This window comes from Lissotriton helveticus, chromosome 7 (genome assembly GCF_964261635.1).
Source record: "Lissotriton helveticus chromosome 7, aLisHel1.1, whole genome shotgun sequence".
Classification (NCBI taxonomy): Eukaryota; Metazoa; Chordata; class Amphibia; order Caudata; family Salamandridae; genus Lissotriton; species Lissotriton helveticus.
Window position 1 is genome coordinate 586,454,964 of NC_136068.1, and position 25,812 is coordinate 586,480,775.

At 45.2% G+C, this 25,812-nt stretch overlaps 1 protein-coding gene across 1 annotated transcript in view; it reads left to right on the forward strand.

The window, feature by feature from the left end:
* CDC23 (cell division cycle 23) overlaps positions 1-24,769 on the forward strand; it is an 88,116-nt gene extending 63,347 nt beyond the window's left edge. Inside the window, exons 5-16 of the mRNA XM_078652716.1 lie at positions 543-648; positions 902-1,034; positions 1,412-1,589; positions 1,670-1,767; positions 2,419-2,500; positions 2,651-2,804; positions 3,741-3,860; positions 4,081-4,156; positions 7,938-7,999; positions 8,096-8,174; positions 8,362-8,481; positions 23,817-24,769. Coding sequence (XP_078508842.1) covers positions 543-648; positions 902-1,034; positions 1,412-1,589; positions 1,670-1,767; positions 2,419-2,500; positions 2,651-2,804; positions 3,741-3,860; positions 4,081-4,156; positions 7,938-7,999; positions 8,096-8,174; positions 8,362-8,481; positions 23,817-23,993 — 1,385 coding nt within the window. The 3' untranslated portion in view covers positions 23,994-24,769. The remainder of the gene's footprint in view (positions 1-542; positions 649-901; positions 1,035-1,411; positions 1,590-1,669; positions 1,768-2,418; positions 2,501-2,650; positions 2,805-3,740; positions 3,861-4,080; positions 4,157-7,937; positions 8,000-8,095; positions 8,175-8,361; positions 8,482-23,816) is intronic.
* Positions 24,770-25,812: the final 1,043 nt, after the last annotated feature.

Here is a 25,812-nt window from a genome sequence, read left to right on the forward strand (position 1 = left end):
GTTCTTTGTCACCTTTTCACCTGCTAACTTTTTATTCATGCTTCTGACTTCTCACTTTCCCATGGAGGTGTATATAAATAGCTGTGTGTAGGACCTTTTGCTGGAATAGGAGGGGGTACCTTGTCGAAATGAGGTACACTTGCAGTGATGCATGAGCTGCACTAAAAGAATGAAAGATGTTGCTGTATGTCACGATTAAGGCACATTAGAAGAGCAATATGTGGCCCTCTGTGCTGCGTTAATGTGGAGATTGCTTCAGGTAACATTAGCGGTACTGTGGCAGAGCTGTGTGGAATTGTAGTATTGGCATATTGGATGTTGCTTGTTTTTGTGGCGGTGCACCGGCAGAATCAAGTTTAGTCATGTTACCAGCATGGTGGTAGAGAGCTGTTTTTTTCCTGATTATAGATCAGAGCTGTATTTGGTTCGGTGTTGGCAAAGCAACAAAGAGCAGGCAATGATCTGGTGCTCGAACTGACCCAGGCAGGCAGCATATCAAGGTCTGATGCTATGGACATCTTTCATGTTTACGTGTATTTTAGGTCCTCTGGAGAAAGGACAGGTGAAAAACGAGGCCCTGCGAGAGCTGCGCGTGGAGCTGAGCAAGAAGCACAAGGAACTGGAGCTTGATGGATTCGGACTTTATCTGTACGGTTTGTGGAGTCCTTGGTGGAAACAATGTAGCCATTGAATCTGATGTAGCTTTTCGCCTTAGTGTGCCACACACCAGGTGCTGTCTGTATATGTAACTATTAGTGAGTGCCTGCAGCTTAAGAGCCCTGAATGTACTCTGCTGTGTGTCTAATGGAGGGTTAATGAGTCAACTGCAGCTCCAGGGTGCTTCCATAGCATAAGGATGACCTGAGGCAGCACATCGAAATATTCACTTCTCTCATTGCAGGTACGGGGTGGTGTTGCGCAAGTTGGACTTGGTGAAGGAGGCCATTGAAGTTTTTGTGGAAGCAACACATGCACTGCCCTTACACTGGGGGGCATGGTTAGAGCTATGCAACCTCATCACTGACAAAGAGATGGTAAGTGTGTGTGGCTGCATACATATGATAGATCACTGGAGTGAATGCTTTTGGGGTGAATGGGCCTATAGGGTGATTGCAATGCAGAAGAACTGTGAGCCTGAGCTTAGTGGGGACGTCGCCAAAGCTGCACACTAACCTTTGACATTGATGATACCTTGCCCATCTTAGTGTGGACTTTGCATGTGTGTGTGTAAGTCAGGAGGACATCACGTATTCAGGGGATGGGCTTTAATAGTGCATCTTTTAAGTGACAATTTCACCCGACAGATAAGGGACATTCGTGCAGCAGGTAGGGAATCTGTGTGTGTGTGTGTGTGTGTTTTTATAAACACTCCTGGGGATGTGTCCCATCCTCATTTGTGCTTTTGTATCAGCTCAAGCAGCTGTCTTTGCCAGAGTCCTGGGTGAAGGAGTTCTTCCTGGCTCACATTTACACGGAGCTGCAGCTAATCGAAGAGGCGTTGCAGAAGTACCAGAGTCTCATTGATGTAGGCTTCTCACAGAGCAGTTACATCATCTCCCAGATTGCAGTGGCATACCATAACATTCGAGGTAAGAATGCACTGCATCATTTACCGGTCATTACAGCCCTACTCCTCCTGGCTTTCACTAACTGTGGCTCCTCTTTGCAGATATCGACAAAGCCCTCTCAATTTTCAATAAGTTACGGAAGCAAGATCCCTATAGAATTGAGAACATGGACACGTTCTCCAACCTGCTGTATGTCCGGGTGAGTGGGTATGTCCATCATCCACCCCTTGTGGGTGATACATTTTCTTTCACTTAACTGGTGATTCTCCAGTTGTGCTGGCATAAGTGATCAGAGGAGCTCCCCGCTGAGAGCAATTCAACATATCTATAGGCTGAAGGGTTAAAGGGAGCTTCCTGCAACACTGCAGTCCTACAGACTCCAAAGTTAATAAGGGATCTCCTTGCAGAACTGGCAGGAGAGCCATATTCTTCAGGCAAAGGGGCTGAGAGTGGTAAACCAAGTTCCCTTAAGAGGGAATAGTATCACAAAGCATATAAGCAAGTGGCGAATTGATGCTGCTCCTCCTTCCCCCATTTCCTCTCTCCCCCCGTTTCCTCTCTCCCCCCCCCCCCCACACCCTGCCCCAAGCACATTGAGACGAAGGATGCGAGAAGGAACCCCCGACAGAGATGCACAAATGCAGGAACAGAGATAATAGGGAGCTGCTTTTAGAATGTAAAGTAATGTTTGGCACAGGACCAGAGCGAGAGGACTGCCTATAAAGTATATATTAATATTAGTCACCCTGGCACTGGGCACTGTAGTACTTGCAAAAATCAGAAGTTTTCTTTAGCGCATTTTCTTTCCTGGTTTCATCTATTGATGGCCTTGTCTTGTTTTTTCCCCTAGAGTATGAAGCCAGAGCTCAGTTATCTGGCTCACGATTTGTGCGAGATCGACAAGTATCGCGTGGAGACATGCTGTGTTATTGGTGAGAGCAGTTATCGTCTTATGTTCCAAAAGGGTAGCCTCCTGTATTCCCTCTTATGTCCCTCTATCTCATGTACACACCCAGGCATCTTTTAGTGGTGACGCTCTGTTAATCTCCCTTGGCCTGTCCTAACCCTTCGTCATTTTGTAGGTAATTACTACAGTTTGCGTTCTCAACATGAGAAGGCAGCCCTGTACTTCCAGCGAGCTTTGAAGCTAAATCCGCGGTACCTTGGAGCTTGGACCCTCATGGGCCATGAGTACATGGAAATGAAGAACACGTCAGCAGCAATCCAAGCATACAGGTAATGAGGGAAACTGAGCCTGCTACACAATGGTTGTGGATGGTGACGTGTGTACAGAACAGTATTTGACTCTTGGGGGGCTTTTTCATACAGTAGGGTAGAAAGTGGGTTGTCTGAACGTAACCATTATGAGGGAAGTCTTCTAGGCCCACTGTTCTTCAATAAACAAGTATCTGATGCATAGATGATGGGTATGAGGGGGTGGGGTGTTTTCAGTCGTAATGTAGAAGTAACCAGGCCGCAGTGAAGTGACTACTCTTGATATTCCCCAAAAACATATTTGTGGCTACACCTTCTTCATCATAGCCAAATTGGCTCTCACTGATATTTGCACAGCTGTGGTGCGTAGAATTATTGTAAGTACATAGTAGGCTCAGGCACGCTTGGTTGCCAAATACGATTGTTCAGTCCCACCAGTATACCATTGCAGTAGTTAATCAATTAAAATTACGATGCTGTCATTGCTGCCCACTTTTGTTTACAAGAACAAAATGACAGAAGCATGCCTGACTATTTTCTCTGTTATGGACTTCCTCTGTAATTAGCCCAGAGTGATAACTGCATGTGATAAAAAATGTCGCCCAACAGGTTTCAAATAATTATTCATTTTAAATTTACAAATATCTGACTAGCCCTGTATGTGAGTTTATTTTTTAATTGTAATTTTTGGGAATGGATGGGGTTTCCATTATTATTTCTGCATGCGTCCATTGTTAAATTTGTGGGGATCTGCGTAAAATATAAAATGTTAAATTTCTGAAGTGTCTTGGGCCACCATGGCTGCCTAGATCTGAACGCAACAGAGCATGTACTAAGACCACTCAGGAGTATTGCCTTAACACCATCTTGCAACCTACCCCATCCAGCAAATGATGCTCAATTGTCCTAGTCCTGCAGTTTTAGCTTTCGAGCTTATGTTGTTCATACTTTTTACAGGCACGCGATTGAGGTGAACAAGAGAGATTACAGAGCTTGGTATGGGTTGGGGCAAACCTATGAGATCCTCAAAATGCCTTTTTACTGCCTATATTACTACAGACGTGCTCATCAGCTCAGGTAACCAACAATTTGCGGCAGAGTGCAAATTTGCATGACATATGCATGCTTGTATGACAAAGGGGAAAGGCTTGCCTGAGTTGCATGTACTGTGTTTGGGATTGCTGAGCGATGGAAAGGAGCACGTATGCTATAGGCCATGATTCGCTATTTTCTGCCACTCTTTCTGTTTTGTTCATGCAGTAGACTTCAACTATTAATGCATCTTCTTTTCTAACAGGCCCAATGACTCTCGAATGTTGGTTGCTCTAGGAGAGTGCTATGAGAAACTCAACCAGCTAGTGGAAGCAAAAAAGGTAACTAATGCTTGGGCATTGAATGGCAATGAGGGCAATAGTTTCTCGGAAATGGGTCTCTAGCATTGCAGTAACTCTAAAGTGAATCGGCAGCATGATTGGGGAGCACGGAAAATAAATTTGGTGCATGGCTTTGAGAGCCAAGAGCACATGGTTCTAAGGTATTGGCACAAGGGTGTATCGAGCATCTAGGACTTATTTGGGCATCTTGTATGGGACTGGTCTGTAGGGAGTGTCTCTGGGGTTTTGCTCTGTGACAGGGTCCTGTGGCATAGCTCTGGGATAGGGTAAGAGCTAAGTGCTTTGGGGCATGGCTTTGGCTAAGGCACAAGGAGAGTGCTCTGGGGCACGGTCTGATATAGCGAATGGGGCTATTCCTAATTTGGAGAGAACATCCAAAATGAAGGGCCACATCCCTTCAAGTCAAGTGTGAGCCTAAGTTCCAGTTTGCAGCCTTTACTTCTATGTATAGCCTTATTGATAAAGGCTTTTAAGGTGACACTGGATCATTCCACAGCAAGCATAATGCCTTCATAGGTCAAATGGCTAACTGATCGAGACAGACTTAGTGTAGGAAGCTGGACTCCTTTGCAGATGTCCCCCCACTTTTTGCCCTCATTGAACTACTAGATGCTAGTTTTTCGACACTGACCGTGCACTGAATCCTGCTAGCCAGGCTCCTGCACAAGTGTTCTTTCCCCTAAAACTAGCATGTTCAATTGTAACCCAATTGGAAAGGACTTTAGCACCCTTTTAAGTCCCTAGTAAATGATACCAGTGGTACCTAATATATGGGTACTAAGGACGGTCCCTAAGGGCTGCAGCATGTTTTATGCCACCCTTAGGGACGAATGCAGACATTGCATGCAGATTGTCACTGCAGACTGCATGAAACGGCGCAAGCCCCTTCTGAAAGCACAACATTGCCCACTCCCTGTGTGCAATGCACATACACTGCATGTACTATATGTAAGTCACCCATATAGCAGGCCTTAAGAGCCCTAAAGCAGGATGCGTTACATTACATGTGAGGACATATCTGCATGAGCAGATATGCCCCTGTGATGTCTAGTTCTATTATTAGTTATTGCAAGTGAACAAGGAATCCATCTTAAGTATATGTTCTGGGCACTGGTCATTACGAGTTACCTAGCTACATAATGGCTTCACTTAAAATATTGGTGTTTGGTTTCAAACACCGCATCTGGACAAATCCATACTGATGCAGTATCTAATTTGTGTGGACATACGTCCAAGAGGGCACCTCTAAGGTACCCTCTCAAAACCTACTAGTCCTCCAGTGAGCTAGCTGACTGGTATCGTCCAACCTCCTTTTTCCACAGATGACTTTCTGACCCCCTGGAGGTCAGAGCCTCTGCTGTCTGAGGTCAGAAACAATGTCTGCTCTGGGGGAAAGTGTTTACACCTCCTCCAGCAGGATTGCTAGTAAATCTGCATACCAAGGCCAGAGCCGTCAAACCCTCTGCTGCCTTTGATATGTGCCCCTGGCCCCCGCCCTCCCCCCGATCTGGGAGATGCCACCCCCTGCTCTACGGCCCGTTTGGCACCAGGACAGATGAGAAATTAGCTATGCAGGAAGGCGTGTTGCTCACCCAGGGTAGTCACACCCCCAGGCTAGTGTCACCCCTAGAGTGGACTGCCTGACGCTCTCCACAAAAGAAGGGTTCCACCATTTTGTTTTTGCTGGAACTAGAAACTATGGGATATGGTAATGCCCACTCTGCACAGAAAGTGTTCATATAGCTGTGTAGTGACCCCAAGGGTAAGTAGCCCATTGGCTATTACACTTCCCCTCAACACCCCTAAGTTGAGTATTTAGGGGGTCCCCTGACGCCAGGAAAGCAAATAAAGTCACAACTTTGACTACTGGGAACCGAGGACGGCGAAGGAGGACTGACAGAGTGAGAACAGAGTACCTGCACTAAAGATTGGCGCCAGCTTCTAAAAATAGCTGGACACCCTCCCCAAACCCTTTGAGGACCGTCCAGCACCTCAACAACCAGGAGCCAATTCCCTGCACTAGCAGGCACTGAATGCAGCTGCCCTGTCCAGCATTCTGTCGACCCCCCTGGGCCCACCAAGGGAGCAGCACCCCAGCTTTGTGTTCCAGGAGGTCCGATCCATCCCTCCACCAGGTTTGGAGGTGCTAGGACCCCCAGGAGCCGCCCTGCACCAATACCCTGGGTACCGTAGCAGTTGCTGCAAGCAAGGCTTGTTGCATGTCCAGTCCGGACATCACCAACCTACTGTCGAGGGGCATCAGGCTCCATGAGGCCAGCACAGAGTGTGGGCCTGCTTGCCCCCCTTCACCAGGTTTCCGACAGTGTGAACCTCTGAAAGCGTGACCACGCAGGACAAAACACCTGTGCACCCAAACCCACGGAAATCAATGATGTCCTTGTGCCCTAGAGACCCTCAAGAACTGAGCTGGGTTCTGCTTGGCTGGTCCCCCAGTCCCCGCTTGCAGCCTCTTATTACAGATACTGTTTCCAAATGACTTTAACGGGTGGCGTTTGAAGCTATCATCGCAACCAGCACCTCTGCGCCCGGATACACCTGGGCAGACCGGATTGAACCTTGGCCCCTACTCGCCTTAAATCCAGAAGAAACGTCCTGCAAGTCGTTTGCAAGTTACCCTATGCAGTGAATGTTTCTCCGATAAGATAACATTACCGCATTCGAGACTCGTGCCTCAAATCTGACAGCTGTAATTTTCTACTGTGGAATTTGATAACATCTAAAGTAATTATCTGATAACGACGTTTTGGTGCCTAGAACTAGATAATTTTATTTTTCTAAATTGGTCTTGAGTTTCTTCATGAGTGTGTCTCCTTTACTGACTGTGTGTGTGTGTTCAACAAATGCTTAACACTGCCCTTTGATAAGCCTAAACTGCTCGCCCATTCTACAACAAAAGAGAGCATTTGGGATTATTAATTTAAGCCCTGTAAACCAATAGGGGTCATCTGGACTTTCTACGTATTGTACCTCATTTTGATACACTACATAAAAAGCCAGCTTCCTACACCTAGCATTATTCAAAATGCTGTTTATATTATTAACCAAAACCCAGGACTGATTTTGTAAACCATATAACTACGGAAGCTTGAAAGGTAGGGTAGCCAGCCGCACATTTCTTTAATGTATTTTTGCCTCTCAGTGACAGTCTGAGACCCACAGGGATTCAGCAGGTTAAAACTAGAGCCCAAACAACTATTCTCATCAGTGACTTTGGTTTTCTGAAATTCCGTAGTAACTGCAAAGCACTCTTGGCTGCCACTTCTCCTATGTAGCCAAAGCAAGCGAGCTTCTCAAAGGCTTGTCAGTTCAAAGTAGTTCTAGAGACGGGCAAAGCTGTGCTTTCAGTAAGTTTGTGGTCAAGTGGTAGATGGTTTTTCAGAGTCAATCCCTGGACACATTGCAGGCATAGGTTGGACACTTGCAATCTTGCAACATTATCAGGTTGATCTACAGGCATGTATGTATTTCAGTTTTGGTAACCTGTTAGGGCACAATGTTTTTCTATTTATTCATACTGCATATTTTATGGTTTAGTGAATTTCTTTTCTAATTCACAAGATACTTGCTTTTTATCCTGACCAGTAACAGATTTTAATCCCTTGCCTTTCTGATGTTTCCTTCCCTCGTTTTTCCCTTGATGTTTGTCATCATAGGTGGTTTTGCTGCTGTAAACTGTCTTATAAATAGGTTAGTTGATGACTAGTCCATGTTTCTGATACTGCATTTCTTCTGTTTGTAGTGTTACTGGAGAGCATATGCTGTGGGAGATGTGGAGAAGATGGCTCTAGTCAAACTAGCAAAGTAAGAGTTTGTTTTTACTCTGTTAATACTCGCCTGCCTGGTGCTTTCTGTAGTGCTTTCTTTCTCATTGAGCCAGCCTGTTTACTGCCTTCCTAGACTGCACGAGCAACTGAACGAGTCCGAGCAGGCGGCTCAGTGCTACATCAAGTATGTCCAGGATATCTACTCATGTGGGGTAAGGAAGTTGCATGGTTCTTGGGGTGCCTTGCTCTGCGTAATTATATTGTGATTGTTTTAACTCTGTGCTGTCCTTTGTTATTATTTAAATAGGTTTTACTTGGCGGGAAGAGAATGGTCTGTGTTTGGATTGTGGCATTGCTGTGGCATAATGAACTAATTGTGTGTCTTCTCCTCCTCCTCAGGAGATTGTAGAGCACCAGGAGGTCAGCACAGCCTTCCGATACCTCGCTCAGTATTACTTCAAGTGCAAGCTGTGGGATGAGGCATCTGCCTGTGCTCAGAAATGCTTCAATTTCAATGATGTGAGTTCACTGACATTTCTTAATGAGCTGTTAATGGGCAACCACAATGTTGTCAGTTACGGTAGGAGTATTTCTAGCAAACAAGGAGTTGAAATTGGCAAGAATCTGGTTTCCTGAGTTTGTGTAAGACCTTAAAGCATAGTGTACTTTTTAATGATTGCTGATAGTTTTCACATTGATGTGCAGTGCGAGTTGAATACAGGTTAATATGTTCTTGCGTGAGTGCAGTGCACAGGCTGAATGAAGAAGTGATTGGGCAGCGAAGTTTGTATGGGTCAATCCAGGTGATTGTACTGGAGTGACACACAACCATCTTATTTGGTGATTGAAGGCACCCTCGTCAACTTCAATTAACTGATATACAAGTTTTTATTGTTTTATTTGTCTATGTATGAATGTTTGCTTAGGAATCTTTGCCCTGTGAGTACCAAAACTGTTTTAACAGTGGTGTCTGCATGTGAATTTGTCAAGTCAAGTCAAAAAGGCTTTATTTCGATAAGAGTTATCATAAAAGCTTCACAATAAAAATACATAAATTCATTTGATTAAGATAGGGGAAGGAAACTACAGCAATTTATTTGAAGACAATATTAAAAAGTTTCAATTTCATTTAAAAGAAGGATTTTATAAATAGTTAATTAAAAAGAGATTAAACAATTGCTTTAAGCCTTTTGCTTCTGATAGACCATGCCCATGATAAAAATTTTGAAAGAGTGCAAACGTACAAGGTGCGACAGTCTGACATTAATATGCATAGTGCCTCCTCATGGCGCCTGGTCCCCAGCAGGCGGCACAGATGTTTGAGCCATTTTTTCCTTGGTAGGGCATACTCCCGGCATTCAAACAGAAAATGCGCCACTGTCTCTGGTCTAGATGTGCACGCTAGGCAGTACTCTGTAGTTTGAGCTGGCGATTTCCACCGGGATGTAAAGGCATGCAATGGGAGAGTTCCTGTTCTAAATTTGAAATAAAGGGCCCTATCAAATGGTTTCTCAATGATGTCTAAATAGAGTTTCCGAAGTGGTAGGTCCTTAAATTTCAGAAAGTCCTCCATGAGTCTACCCAGAGAGCAATTAGTGCTCCGTTGGGACAAGATCCAGTTCCAGTAAAGGTTCTTGAGCGTTGTCTTTGGGGGAGAAGATCTATTTGCCCAGGCTTCGCTTAGACCCAAGTTGAACAAGAGGGATTTCATATCTCTTTACCATTTGATTCTATGCCATCCTGGTGATGCCATTATTTCTAGAAGCCCTTGCGCATATTTAGCAAGCTCCGAACTCGCCACAGACGGGCCCAAAGCAGAAGAGGCCGGAACTTAGCTAGATCTTCAATGGGTCGGCATCCTAGATCAAGCATTAGTGGAACCATGGGAGTGCCTTGGGGAAGTGACATGATGGTCCTCCAAAACTTCCTCTCAGATCTTGGCAGTTCGTTGGTAATACATGAGCCCCATAGTTCTGCCCCATAAAGAGCCGAGCTAACCCCCTTTGCTGTATAAATTTCAATGACAGGGGCTATGGGTCTAATTGCACAGGAGCGCTGTTCTTTCAAGAGAGCTCCTGTTACCCTCTTGTGAGCTAACAGCATTTTGTCTTGGTGAGGGGCCCACTGCATATTATGCGACAAACGGATGCCTAGGTAATCAAATACTTTTACCCTCCCCAAAAGTGCAGCATTCAGTTTCGGGGGACATACAGATTTTTTGGGGGGGATTCATAACAAGGTATTTCGTTTTGTCGGTATTGATTACTAGGCCCCGTTCTGAGCAGAAGGACTGAAAGTTATTGAGAAGTTTTTGAAGGCCCATTGGGGTTTTGGATATCAAAAGCGTATCATCTGCAAAGAGAAGGGTGGGTATACGCTTCCCCGCCAGGGATGGTTCATCTGAAGGATCTTTCCGAAGGTGCTCAACCACTCCGTTGATATATAAAGAAAAAAGGGTGGGAGCTAAAACACATCCCTGGCGGACCCCTCTCTCGACCGGGATACTACTAGTTTTTTGGCCTTCTGTGCCCCATCTAATCTGGGCGAAGCTGTTTTCGTGGAGCCTTATAAGTAGCGAAAGAATGTAATGTGGCATCCCCATCTCAGCAAGAACTCTCCATAGGGTTTCCCTGGGTACTAGGTCAAAGGCAGTCTTTAAATCGATAAAAGCGAGATAAAGACTGCCCTTGCCTATGACCACCACCTTCCAATACACCAGCATCAATCTAAAGGCTTGTTCGATTGTGCCAGTGCCTGCTCTGAATCCTGCCTGGTAATCAGAGAGAATATTGTTATCATTAATCCACTCCAATATTCTAGCCAATAGGACCTTGCCAACTACTTTTTGGCTAATGTCCAACAGGCTTATGGGTCTGTAGTTGGACGGGTCATCCCTAGCACCTTTTTTAAAGATAGGGACGACCTCCGCCCCTTTCCAAGATGAGGGAATCGAAGCACCCCTGCAGATGGCAATAAGCAGGCAATGAATAAATTTCCCCCATTTCGGAATGTCTGACCGCAGCAGGTCTCCAGGAATGCCATCCGGACCTGCCGCCTTTTGGGGCATGATGGTACTTATGGCATACTCCACTTCTTTTATTGTGAAGTCCGACTCTACATAATGAGTCTCCCAATCCGTTTGGATTGTAGTTAAGGCCGTCTCCCATCCCTGATCATCATTGGGTTCATCTATGATGTTAAGGCCTGATTGGCGAGTGTATAGTTTTGAAAAGTGGTCAACCCACGCTTGGCTGGAAATGTTACAGGTAATGAGGTCACTGTCCGGTCTATTTCTGGCTCTAATTGTGTCCCAAAAGTACTTAGGATCTTTTTTCAGGCTCGCCTCTTTTAGAGTGCGCCAGTACTCTTCATCCCACTCTTTTTTTGCACATGCCAATGTTCGCTTGTGCTCTTTCCTGGCTATCTGTATCAACGTTTGGGATTTGCCTCTAATAGCCTTGATCAGGAGCGACTTTGCCTTTCTGCATGTGGATGTGTACCAGTCGTGCTTGCCCCTAAGGTTCCGAGGTACCACATTCCTCTCTGTACTACCCTTTTTCAGGAATACATCCCCTATAGACCTGAGAGTTGCCTCAAAGATGGATGTTGCCATTTCAGTTAGCGAAGCCGGATTACTAGTATCCAGTTCCGTTTGTGAGGCCATGAGTAATTAGTTGATGGTAGCAAGTTTAGTTTCGTCAGTAGAGATTTTGTTCCACTTCAGGCGTCTTCCACAGGAGGAAACAGAGATTTTGTGAATTTGTTTAAGGGGTACTGCAGGTGGATTATTGGTCCAGGGGTCTATTAGAGATAAAGAGAGCGAATTATGGTCGCTTTCCACAGTGGGTAGAACTACCATATCCTGCACTAATCCCCATGATTTAAAATCCAGCAGGATATAATCAATCCTTGAAGTATAGTTGACTCTGTTAAAGGTAGCAGCTCCTAAATGATCTGAAATTGTGCGGCCATTTGTGGCTCTTAAGCCAAACTCCAATGTCAGAGCATTTAACTGGATTGCACTATGGGTCCATCTTTTAATCGGGGGGGATGGTTAAAGCTGGAATACCCCATCTTGCGTCATCCTCACCTAGGTCCATATTATCGTCCATAGGGAGTGGCTCATAAGTACAATTAAAATCCCCCGCAACCAAAGTTTGAGCACCCTCAGCATTTTCTCTAAGTTCTGCTTCAAGGGTGGTTACTATCGGGGACAAAGACCCATGTTTGGTACCTCTAATATAAACATTATACAAATCAAGGGTTATCCCCCTACAAGAACCTCTCAAGTAAATTCCTAGGATGTCAAGGCTATGAACCTGCTTGGGTGTTATACGGCAGTTAAGGGAAATGCTTACCCAAATGAGCAGGCCCCCCGAGGGGCGTCCCTTCCCGTTTTTGGCTTTTACTGCAGGCACAAAGTATGTAACGTATCCAACTCGATGGAGTGGTTCTAGGCTCCAGGTCTCCTGGAACAAGCAGATTTTATGCGCCTCCACTAGGTCATTCCACTCGGGTGAGCCTAGTTTCCTGTGAATACCTGCTAGGTTCCAGCCAAGAATCTTCAGTGAGCCCTTGGGGTCATAACCATTATATTTATTGTTATTTTGGAGGCCCAGACAGTCAACTAGCGGCGAGGGAGCAATTAAAGGTGTTGGCTGAATTTTACTGGACTCTACTACAGGGGCAGGGTAGGAGCGCAAGATTGAAGTTTCCTTCAACATGTGCCCCTCCTCCCCCTGTCTCGTGTCCAATGGCGAGATGGTAGTTTCCTCAAATATGAGTCAATCCACCTCATCCAGAGCACAGAACCTATTCCAGTGTGCAAACTGAGATGTAAAAGGATCAAACTCAAAGGTGGCTTGCCAGGGTAGTTGCCAATGCTGGAAGCTCTGTTGGGGTACTTGTTGGTAAGCCCTGCTTATGGGTATTCTATTTCTCGGGATTTGTCTTTGGGGTATGGACGGGTAGAAGTACGAGAGATGGACAGGGTGGATTTGTGTGTTAATTCCACTAGGGGGTGCATTACATATGTAGTTTACTGCCGCAGTGTCTCTGAAGTTGATGGTTATGATGTCCCCTGCTATTGTTTTTATGTTTCTGCCTATCCATTCTCCTCTTCTGACCGCCAGAATTTCCCCAGAGATGTTAGGAGGTAGGGGTCTATTTAGCTGTAGCCATTGAGCACATTTATTTCTTAGCTCGATTTGGGTTTCCCTTTTTCCCTCCTTTATAGGTGGTACTCCTGTTAGTACGACCACAAAGGGCGAGGCTTCAAGCGGCAGGTTAATTGTCTTAAAACGTGCCGGTCTTGCCTTGGCCTCTTGATTTTTTATTAGGGGAGTAGCAGTGCTTGTGCTTTTTTTTGTGCCTTGGCCATCTTTATCTACAGAATTTGGGGGATTTTCATTTCCTGAATTATGGTGAGCCTGCAGAGTGGTGCTAGCAGTATTGGCATTCAGGGCTGCAGCAGCTTTTTTCCCAATTTGGGCCGGATGTTGCATAGCTTTATTAGCTGGGGGCAGGTTGGAATGTGCTGGATTGTCTTTTGGTAAGTTGCTGATGGTTCCACCTTTTGATCCCCCTTTAGATCCGCCTTTAGATAGTGTGCCCTCGTTACCCACTTGCTTAGTGGGGCCCAACCCTTTGGTGTTTATTAAGGATGTCAGTCTGTCAATTTTTGACATGAGTGGCTTAATGTGGGCAATAATCGTGTCCTCAAGGTCTGCTTTGATGTCAGCTACCATGTTTGCTACCCAGCAAGGTATGCCTGGTGAGGAATTAGTAGTTGGGGCCACTAAGTTGTCGTTTAACGTATTGTGTTTGGCCTTTTTCTTCTTCTTGTGTGCACTACCTTTTTCCGACACTGTGTTACTTGAATGTACCATTCCGCAATCCTGTGCAGGACTTAAATCTTGCTGGATGTTTTCTAGATCCCCTATTATCTCCGTGTGGGGCTGAGCATACGGGAGCTCGGCAAAGGAGGCAGTAACCCCAAGACTAAGATCTGACTCATCAGTGACGTCTAGAGTTGTTACCAAAGGATCAACTGCTGCATCCTGCGTGTCGTGCACAAGTGTTATGGGGGGTAAGGACATCCTCCTTTCTGTGTTAGCTATGGCAGTGGATACAGCCCCTATAGTCTGTTGCAGCATGATGTCAATTGCAGTAAGAGTGGGAACAGGTTGAGCGGTAGCCTCCTTATGTTTGTTGTTCGATCGAAGGGTAGGCATCCTAACAGTTTTTGGACCCTTCCTCATGCTACCTGGAGTCAGGGTAGTATGTGTGGCACTAAAGAGAGAGTATGATCGTGTTTGGTTCTTGGAGGTGCCCACTCAAGATTGGAAAAGATCAGTACAGCAATGAGTGTTTACCTGCTCAGTTGTAAGTGTGGAGTTAGGGGGGTGGCCCAGCCTCTTCTGGCCTCAGAGGGCCGTAGAGGGCCCGCCCTTTGCCCGGGCTTCGCCCAGTCGCTCCCGCGCAGCGGCCAACTGAGACTGTTTTATAACGCGCTGGGGGCGGGGCAGCAGGGAGAGCGGACCAGGTGTTGGCGGTCAGCTGAGCAGGGACTCCTGAGAGTTGGAGTCCCTGCAGCGCCACTCGCAGCCCTGCCTTTTGCCCACACGCACCCAGCAACCTTGGTGATAGCAGTAGGTCCGTGGATGCAGAGGGCCTCCTCGGCGCAGCGGGTCCGGCAAGCTGTTGCAGTGGTCCTTGAAAAAAGGATTTCCAAAAGCGTCCTCGCTGGTAAGGTCAGTGAAGGTGAGTCCCACAGAAGCCTGAAGCGGGAGGGTTTTGTTGATTACAGTGCGCTGGGGGCGGGGCAGCAGGGAGAACGGACCAGGTGTTGGCGGTCAGCTGAGCTGGGACTCCTGCGAGTTGGAGTCCCTGCAGCGCCACTCGCAGCCCTGCCTTTTGCCCACACGCACCCCCAGCAACCTTGGTGATAGCAGTAGGTCCATGGATGCAGAGGGCCTCCTCGGCGCAGCGGGACCCGCGCAGCGGGACCCGCGCAGCGGGTCCGGCAAGCTGTTGCAGTGGTCCTTGAAAAAAGGATTTCCAAAAGCGTCCTCGCTGGTAAGGTCAGTGAAGGTGAGAATACAGCTGGATAGCAGCAGTGGTGGCCTCTGTGCGAGTTATCGGGAACGATGCAGGGGCAGACCCAAACCAGTCACATATGGAGATCAATGACAAATACTGAAGAATTACCAGAGCTTCCAAGCTGGTGACCATTACTTAATTGACCCTGTGAGAGTTATCGGGAACGATGCAGGGGCAGACCCAAACCAGTCACATATGGAGATCAATGGCAAATACTGAAGAATTACCAGAGCTTCCAAGCTGGTGACCATTACTTAATTGACCTTCTTTTCTTCACTCCATCTGCAGCAATAACGCTCAACACAGGCTCCGTCAGGACGGAGCTCAGTAAACGGCGACACCTGTGACTCGTCAGCTGACAGCTCAGAGCCGGTACTGGTGGGACGGTGTCCTCAGAGCCAGCACAGGTGGGACGGTGTCCTCGCAGGGACACAAAGACGCACAACAATTACAGTGACAATGAATAAGATACACTGAGCACGAGGCGCCTCGCGCCTTAGCAAATGTGAATTTGTAGGATTGAGCAGTTGTTTGCAAATTGATTTGTTTTGTAAAAGGCTGACCTGTGACAAATTGTCACTTTGTGGCGCTACATCTCACTGTAGAAAATTTGTGTTTATTTCATATCGTAGAATTGACATAAGTCTTTAGGGAGGGATTATAACGCATGATATTTCAGCTTTGAAGCTTTGGTGCAATCAAAAGTGTGCAGAATAGGGATCTGTCCCACCCGGGTAGGTCAGGTGTAGTTCCAGTGTTTGATGGAAATTAATTTCGATGTAACTCTAATGATAGTCCCTTAAGACCTGGCTAATCAACTGGACCCTGCCAATGCCTGGATACCATCTCGGGTGACAAGAAGCGCTCTACAAATCTACTGATAGATTGATTTTTCTGGGTCATGGCTGTCATGTCATTTTAAGATATGGATGTTAATTCAGCAATGACTGGAATATAATTATTTTTACAGGTGTGATATTCTACAAATGTGATTTGGTGCAGTGGTGCTCACTGCATAAACGTTGTGTTGGTCTGTGGGTGTGACTTTTCATTTTTTGTGTAGGGGCTCTACTGCCTAATCTTTGAGATCCTGCAACCCAAGGCCTAGTTAAGCCAGTACTTAAGGTTTCTTCAGAGTGTAACTCATGGGATCCTTTGCCACTTTTGCTTTAGTCAAGCCACAAAAAGAAGACCAAAGAAAACACTTGGCATGCTTCACAAGGTCCCTCTTTTTGTTAGAGGCTAACTTTTTCTAGGTTTTTTTCGATTGTCACTATGGTGCAGAAGAACATTGATGGAGCATCTTTCAGATTTTACAATTCCTCCAATAGCTCAAGTCACTGTACAGAAGGCATAGAAATGAAAGCCTGTGAAACGTCATCCACCACTGCTCGTGCATCTAATTTATCTGTTCTCAAAGGCCTGTTGGAAGGAACCCAGTGGATTTTTATTTTTTTTTCCCCCAAGAACAATCTAACGTTTTTCCAAACCTGAGTCCTATACTACATGGATTGCTCTGATGGATAGGCCAATATCAGTAGTCCTCAAATATCTACTGCTTGACAAAACCCAACATCTATTGGTCAAACAATTGTCTTAATACTGGGGTTCCATAGGTTTTCGTTTTCATTGTGCTAATGCAACCTTTAGGGAGGCACTAGAACTAATAAAAATGGATACTTCCATATTTGACACCTGACTGCCGTGTAATGACCATCACAAGTTGGCGGACAGAGTCAGACGGAAGCTATGTTAGCACATTTACAACTTAATTCAGCAAAACTCAAAACTGAGGTGTGGGAGTTCACAGATGGAATATGAATCCTTGAGGGCGGGCAGAAGATGCGGGGGCACTCCAGATGCAACAGCATGTGGGTAATCGATCTACCAGAAGGATACAGAGGTCCAGTCATGCTGAGTTTACTAGAAAAATGGATAGAGACAATCCCCCTCTCCCCAACTGGGCAAGTTGTATATGCTAATGTGTTTACATAGAGTCCCTGTGCAGAGATTGCCCCCTGGTTCTCCGCCCAGGCCAGATATTGCTGGTCTGTTGCATTGCAGAAACAGATGTACCATCCTGTAGCAGGCCCTTTCAAAATAGAAAACAACAAAGTACCAGTTTTCCCTGGCCACATTGTCAAAGTGCAAGATCATGATGACTCCTTCTGAGCAGCCAAACGAAGTCAGAGAGCTTTGCCCTGTGAAGTTAAAAATCTGACTGGCTATAAATCATTGTTCTTCGAGAAACCCAAATGAAGTATTGCTATGGATTAACCAGTGTGTACCCCTGTTAGCTACATGATTCTCAAAACCCCGTAAGATGCCTACAGGAACAACCTATAAAGTGCTAACTTGCAACGTGAGGGGTCTGGGCTTGAAGGAATATTCTGGCTCAAGGGAGGCTTGATTGCTAAGAAATTTACGCACCGAATGTAGACCAACACACATTTTTTGAAAAACTATTATCAAAGATTGAGATGTGGCTACAATCAACTTTGCAGCAAACCTTGGCCTGGACAGGTCCCACCCACTACTACTAGGCACTGAAATGTGGTTAGAGTATCTAAAGTGTACAACATCTGGAAACAACAATAGGATTAATAGATGCATGGAGACACCTACACCCATCATTGTTTTGTTCTCCAATGCATAAGCTTCGCATCAGGTATACTGTGCTTGAAGCATATACTACGAACTGTCACCCACGGTAAACAGCCACTACAACGCGGCCGTTTCCACGAATGCACTAACCACGCATGCTTTACAACGCATGCTGGGTTACCGCTATAACCTTTACCACGCATTCCTTTGCTACGAAATACATAGTAAAGGAATGTGAGTTAAAGGTTAAATAAAAAAAGGGGGCTTGGGGTCTCACTAAATCCGCGATGCAGTCGGTTTACCATGAAAATGCCACTATCATGCATAGTTAAACAACGAAAATCGTTGTAAAGGTATGCGTGGCAAAGGCAATTTTGTGGTAAGGCATTTTCATGGTAAACCATATGCGTGGTAATGGCATTCCGTTGTAACGCATGCGTGAAAAAGGCATGCGTTGCAACGGATTGCATTGTAACATCATACAACCGTCACCCACGCTGAATACATAGGCAGACCTTTATCCAGCCATAACCTGTTCATTCTAAGCATCCCCCAAAGGGCGGCACACAACTATCTTGTCATGGAGACTGCAGGGTGAAATAATGGAGGGTGATGCACCGTTACATCGCAACTTTTACAACGGGAGGCTTTTACAACGGAACTTTTACAACCCAGGATCCATTACATCGGATGCCATTACAACGCATGGCATTACATAGCAGATGCTATTACAACGCATGGCATTACATCGTAAGTATAGGTAAGTATTTAAATTTTTTTAATTTTCTTAATATTAATTATAATTAAATATATTTATTTATGTTTTTTAATATTATTAATTTATTATTTATTATATTAAAGTAATTTTTAAAATAAGTACAGGTGTACAGGGGTGTTTTTAGGTTTCAGGGTAGGGTTTGGGTTTTGGGGTACAGGGGTGTTTTTAGGTTTCAGGGTAGGGTTTGGGTATTGGGGTACAGGGGTGTTTTTAGGTTTCAGGGTTTGGGTTTTGGGGTACAGGGGTGTTTTTAGGTTTCAGGGTAGGGTTTGGGTTTTGGGGTACAGGGGTATTTTTAGGTTTCAGGGCAGGGTTTGGGTTTTGGGGTACAGGGGTGTTTTTAGGTTTCAGGGCAGGGTTTGGGTTTTGGGGTACAGGGGTGTTTTTAGGTTTCAGGGTAGGGTTTGGGTTTTGGGGTACAGGGGTGTTTTTAGGTTTCAGGGTAGGGTTTGGGTTTTGGGGTACAGGGGTGTTTTTTGGTTTCAGGGTAGGGTTTGGGTTTTGGGGTACAGGGGTGTTTTTAGGTTTCAGGGCAGGGTTTGGGTTTTGGGGTACAGGGGTGTTTTTAGGTTAAATTAAATTAATTATATTATATTAATTACATTTCTTAATTAAAATAATTAAATTAAATTATTAATTAATTTAATTTAATTACAATTAAAAAAATATTTAAATTACATTAATTTCATTATATTAATTAAATAAAATTAATTACTATGTTAAAATGTATTTTAATTAAATTAACTTAATTAAATTTTTTTTAAAAAGGTATACTTACCTATACTTACGATGTAATGCCATGCGTTGTAATAGCATCTGCTATGTAATGCCATGCGTTGTAATGGCATCCGATGTAATGGATCCTGCGTTGTAAAAATTCCGATGTAACGGAATGCGTTGTTAAAAACCGCGTTGTAGTGACACCAATCCATAATGGAGATCACGTTTATCGCAAATCACTCCGACGCTATAAACAATTACTTTGATTAAAATGATGGCACGGACTCTTAACAGACTAATAAAATGGTAGGCATTTAAAATGGTCATCAGAGGCCACTGCTTTAAGACAACAGTGGGGGTTAGGCAGGGACTAGTGAGTGAAATTACCGAATTGAACATTCCACTTAAAGAAGGTCAGCATAGGCACAATCCCTGATGGACAGAAGCAATTGCTGGAGGCCAAGGAAAAGTATATGGAAACTAGAAACTTCGCTGCCTTGACTACAAAGAATAACTCAGGTGGGTGTTCACAAAATGTGACCGCGCATGCGAGTTTACTAGCCTGTCTAACAAAACCAAAGCTCCTTGGCACACTGAGAACAGAACTACAAAGAGACAGAATTTAAACAACTGAGGGTATCTACAGAGAGTTTTTAACATATTATTCAGCGCAAAATAACAACACTGCGAGCTACAACTCAGCTGCTATAACGGATTACCTACATGCCATACAAATGACAGGCGTCCCGTGAGCTGATGGAAGCACTATACTTCCCCAGAACTGAAAGTGAAATCCAAGATGCAACTGGTATATTGTCAATAGTTGGCGAGCACTCTGACCTACTTGTCAACTGGACTAAGACGTGTGCATTTCCCGTCATCATAGCTCGTGCAATTAACACTCCGAGGGTATTGACAGAAGAGGGGATTCTATGGAACATGCATGTTCAGATATGGGTGTACAAATGTTGCATTTGGAGAAAGACATGCGAGATGGATGTTAGTGAAAACACTTAATGCATCGAAACAAAACATTGTGTTCTGAAAGTTGCTGTCAGTGATAGGTCACATTGCTTTATCGAAAATGGTCATGCCCCCTCGCCTTCAGTGCGCTCCCAATACAAGTTCCCAGATCCTTTTAAAAGCACTTGGATGCCCAGTGGTCAGATTTGATTTGGGGTTCATTCAGGCATTGGGTGCAGTGGCGGCTGAAACGGGATGGTGGGGGTGGTTTTGACAAAACAGAACACTTCATTTTGCCGCCGGCCGTCTCGCCTCTGCTCTGGTCCCTCTTGCCGCCGCCGTCTCTCCTCGTCTTCCGTTGCAAACAGGATGCACCTTTCTCCTGCTCTGAAAGCAGCGGGCGACGCTCCTCCGCCTTAGAGGAGGAGCAGCCCCTGATCGAGTGTCTCTGGCTAAGCTGAAATTGCACAATCAATCAATCAATAAATACATTTGTAGAGCGCCCTACTCACCCGTGAGGGTCTCAAGGCGCTGGAGAGTGGGGGGGGGGGGGTTGCGCCGCTACTGCTCGAACAACCAGGTCTTGAGGTGTTTCCTGAAGGTGAGATGGTCTTGGGTCAGTCGTAGGTGAGCGGGGAGGGAGTTCCATGTCTTGGCTGCCAGGTAGGAGAAAGATCTTCCTCCGGTGGTGGTTCTGCGAAAGACAAAGTCGGACTGGTTCCGCCAGATATTGGATTGGAATACCTGGAAGGCACAGGTGCAGTAGATTTCCAGATGGGCAAAGAGAAAACTGGCAGAAGTTGGTCTGACGGAGTTCATTGCAGATCAAGGACAACTAATCTTTGAACTGCTGATTGCAAGCACTCCCTCCACGTATAGCTGGGGCTGTTTGCAGCTGCAACGTACAACTGAAAATGTGTGCAAACAAAAAAACAAAGGCGACCCCAAGGTAGGCACCAGAAGGCCCCTTAGTTGGATTCCCAGCTGCTAGAGGTTATTTCACAGCAGCCCAGTTGCATCCCTGAGTTTGGCTACAGTTGTGGATCATTATGATCCAGACACACTTAAAACACTGAGGCCATTGATTGAAACTGAAGGACTGCCAAGTGGGCAATTCTTGCAATACACTATGCTGCAAAATGCATTAAAACTGTTTGAAAAACACAAATATAGAGCCACAACATGACATCTTCCTGTTAATCTACACATTGGGACGTGACAGGTGATTGGTCATGTGGTTCTATCAAGCCTTTGTTAATAGGACCAAAATTAATCTAAAGTCCTCATGCACCAACTGGGAAACAGACCTAGCAGATAGAGATTGGGGGGCGAATTTTGACATGCACATGCAAAGTTATCTATTCGCATAGATATTCTTTAACCCCAAAAAAACCTAATAGCGTTTAGGCAGGATCCCCACGTTCTGCCCTAGGCATACACTAGATGCAGCAGGGTTTTCTCATATGGCCTGGGATTGCCAATGCTAACACCTAATTGGGAGGGAATTGCTACACTCCTCAAACTGACTTTGCAGAGAGTTGGCTTGTGCACTGCAGCGGGCTGCCTGCTGTAGCACTTTGCCCGCGCCATAACCCGTAAGGCAGGTAGCAGATTTATAGACCTGGTTATATTAATGGCTACAAGAGCAATTTTAACAAAGAGGAGGGACAAGGCGGGCTATTCAAGACCAAACACCAAGTAATCACATGGTAGAGTACACTCTCCTGGATCACTGCACCAGGGAGTCTATCTCGCCATATTGTTTTTATTAAGGTAGATAACCACGCTAATAAAAATCCCTGTGGATTACCTAACCTTTTTTAACTTTGCACCACCATCACTCGCACACATCTACACCCCTTCACACGAGGCCCCCATACCCGCATGCACCAACTGCCAGGGACAAAAGATCTCCGATAAAGAGCCCCATCTGGGTGCCCGTCAGGCATTGCACCGCCAGCTTGACGAGGAGCAAAAACCCATATGATGAAGCATGACACATAGCTTGCTGGGTGTGTGAGGGTTTTAGGTCCCGAAAGGGGGGACCCCTCTCTTTCTCCCTTGGTTACTCTTTGCTTGCTCTCTGGGTACCCTTGAGTTAGCTTGGTCTCTCAGAACATACATTCCTCTCCCTTTTCCCCCCTTCCCCCTAGGGAACTGCCTACCTTTCTTTGTTCTCACTACAAGAGCAATTGCCATAAAATGGAAATCAACTCTTGCCCCCAAAATACCATTGCAACCTTCAGAAAAAAGATGAGTTTCAAAGTGAGCAGAAACAGAGTTACACAGTGAACAGATTTACTTAAACAAAGATTACGAGTCAGTAGGATGAAATGCTGCTATCCTTAAATTGCAAACATCAGAGGCATAATTGGAAACTGGTAACTTTTAAAGCTTTGGCACATATACAAGCACAACAGCCATGTGCCTACATTTTAGCATCGCAAAAATGGGTTAAGCTTCACATTCACACTCAAGATATGTAACTTAAGCCTCGTCTATCATAATCAAGGCAACAAGCATACATTATAAACCACACTTATCACTGTAGATTCATGCAAGATTTTGGGGGGTGGAGTGTCTTTCTCTTTTAGTAGTTTGCCCCTTGGCTTTATTACTTCTTAAGGGAAATGTGTTGCTACCCTTAGTTTAGGAATATCTAGAACTGGGCTGTGAAACCGTTTTCAGCCATATCTGTAAATGTCAAGAGTTGCATCCAATCAAACTCTGCCTTATGTGTAACACTCGACTTGCATACAAACTAAATATACCAACAGTCATGATACTAAAGCTGAAATACCCCAATCGGATTGCTCTAATGCGCTGGATGTGTGCAAGTCTTTTATTGCAGGTTTGTTGGTTGTATTTCTTGACAAAGACTGTAAGGTCGCAGCACGTCAGCCAGTGGAATAAATCATTTGGTGAACGAATTCCTGGAGTGCGGGGTTTTTCTTGAGTGTATTTCATATCGAGAAATTGTGAACATCTATATGCAGCTGGCAACTTGCTTTTATCTGTACTGTTATTGACATGCTATCCGTGGCTTTCTTTTTGTGCTGTTAAAAATAAAACACATTAAAAAAAAAATCCTGCTTGCTAAAACACTCTTGTGAAAGTCCTCTATTTAACTGGATTTCCGCTGTTGGTCTTCTAAATGGGCTTGCTACTGTATTCGATGATTAACGCATACAAGAAAAGCTGATTAATAAGGAAAAGATGCTTACTTGTAAAAAACACATTCTCTGGACCTGTCCTTTGAATCCGAACACCTGTTTCTCTTTGCTGTAGCATTATAGAAGAGGTCCTTGACCACTCTGGTCTGTAAAAAATAAGGTGGTTAACTGTTTATGCAAAGCACCATATAGAATCCTTAAATGAGCACAGCATATTTATCTCCATCTAAAACAAAATGTCAATGGCACCATTTCTTTGTAGGATTGTTCCTCAGCTAAAAGTAAATTGTAGCACTGTTTTACAAATTCAAGTTGAACGAAAAAAGAACATGTCAAGAATTGTAGGCATGCTTTTTTGCAGATAAGTTTGCAAAAGCAAAAAGGTTACAAATGTAAAGTTTGTTCTGGGATGCTGCACATGGGCAAGGATATTCTACTGTTTATAAATTAGAAAAAAATACATCAGGCTAGAATACTCGTATTGCAAGTAATTTCCTTCTGTTTTTTTCTCCCAGACACGAGAGGAGGGCAAAGCACTTCTTCGACAGATCCTTCAACTGCGGAACCAGGGAGACGGTGGTTCCACGGAGTCGTCAAGTGCAGCACCTTTCTTCCTGCCACAGCCCCTGTCTGCAAGCAACACCCCCACACGCCGGGTGTCTCCACTCAACTTGTCTTCTGTCACACCCTAACACCTCCTCACATGGACACCTTCCAATACATGGTTGGATAGAGGGGTGCTAGTGCTGTCCTGGGGTCAGGCTGGTCCTGCTCACTTCAGTTTCTGAACTGGTGCTGTGCAGTACACTCAGCAAAGCAGAAACATTGCGGATTGCTCTCACCGGGTATACTCCTTTTGTTCAGACTGGACAGCACGCTGAAGTTTTGTGAAAGATTTTTTTGTCCATATGATGGTGGTACATCACCCCTTTTGGGCACTGGAGCTTTTTTTTTTATTATGACTTGTATGGATATGTAACCTTGCCTGAGATCCCTCCTGTGCAGTTCGAAACAAAGAGGAAAGAGCCGACTTCTGAGCAGGTTGAACTGAAATGCAATGGCAGTGAACAAAGCACGCTCTGTGGTACCTTGTGAGGAAGATTTGCACAAATGCAGCCAGTGAAATCCTGTACTTGGAAATTGACTTGGTGTGGAGGCCTGCACAACCACAGAGAGAGAGAGAAGGAAGACCTGCTTGGCTATAGGAGGCACAAGGATTACCTACAAAGCTCCTTATGAAATGGACATTTTGACTAAAAGACAGTCCCAAGACCCAGTCACACCATTTTTATATATATATAGAAAAAAGGCATGCCTGACTGAACCTTGTTCAAGTATTCTAGTGACGAAGCAAGTAATAAGCATTTTGGCTGGAAAATGCATCTGAGAAGTTCCTAGCCTTGGAGTTGGCCTGTGGATGTACATTGTTTTCCCACAACAGAGAGCTTATTAAATCTTGTTTCTTGCACTTTGGTTTGCCCTGTCTCTTATAGGCTACAATCATTAATGTGCATTGTAGTTCCAGCAGCCATCTTTGTTTTGGGGGAGGTTCTAAAAGTTGGTGCTGTCTTGCTACTACCGATCCAGATCCATGCTACTGGAAAAAAAATGCCCACTTGGGTGCCCTCTCACATTTCAAGAATTAAGCCTTTTTGAGTTAACACTGTAGGTTCTGTGGAGTCTAGATGGTCTCTCACCCTCTACATTCTTACCCTTTGTGCTACAATCTTACCATTTGTGCTTAAAGAAAAAAAGGGAAAATGCAGCATACTAAAGGTCAGCTGGATTGTCCTCTGGTTTATATTCTTTTGTACGGCTGCGTAGAAGAGAGAACCAGCGGACACTTCCAACAGCCATTAAAGTATTTACACAAAACTATACTTATTCTAATTGCATCCCACAGTTTGAATTAAGTTGTTACCACATTCAATCAATCAATCATGCCATTGTATTGCGCACTACTCACCCGGGAGGGTCTCAAGGCGCTTGGGGGGAGGGGTATGCTACTGCTCGAACAGCCAGGTCTTGAGTTGTTTCCTGAAGGCGAGATGGTCCTGGGTCAGCCGAAGGTGGATGGGGAGGGAGTTCCAAGTCTTGGCAGCCAGGTAAGATAAGGATCTTCCTCCGGTGGTGGCTCTTCGGATGCGTGGTACGGCTGCGAGGCGGAGGGCGAAGATCCCAGGATGAGGACTTCCGTCTTGTCCGAGTTCAGTTTCAGGCGGCTGTCCTTCATCCACTCGGCGACGTCTTTCATCCCTTCGTGTAGGCAGGTTCTGGCGGTGTCGGGGTCTCTGGTGAGGGAGAGGATCAGCTAGGTGTCGTCGGCGTAAGAGATGATGTTGAGGTTGTGCTGGCGTGCGATGGCTGCGAGAGGTTTCATGTAGATGTTGAAGAGGGTGGGGCTGAGTGAAGATCCTTGCGGGACGCCACAGATGACTTCGGTGGCCTCGGAGCGAAACGGGGGGAGGCGGACTCTTTGTGTTCTTCCGGCGAGGAACGAGATGATCCACT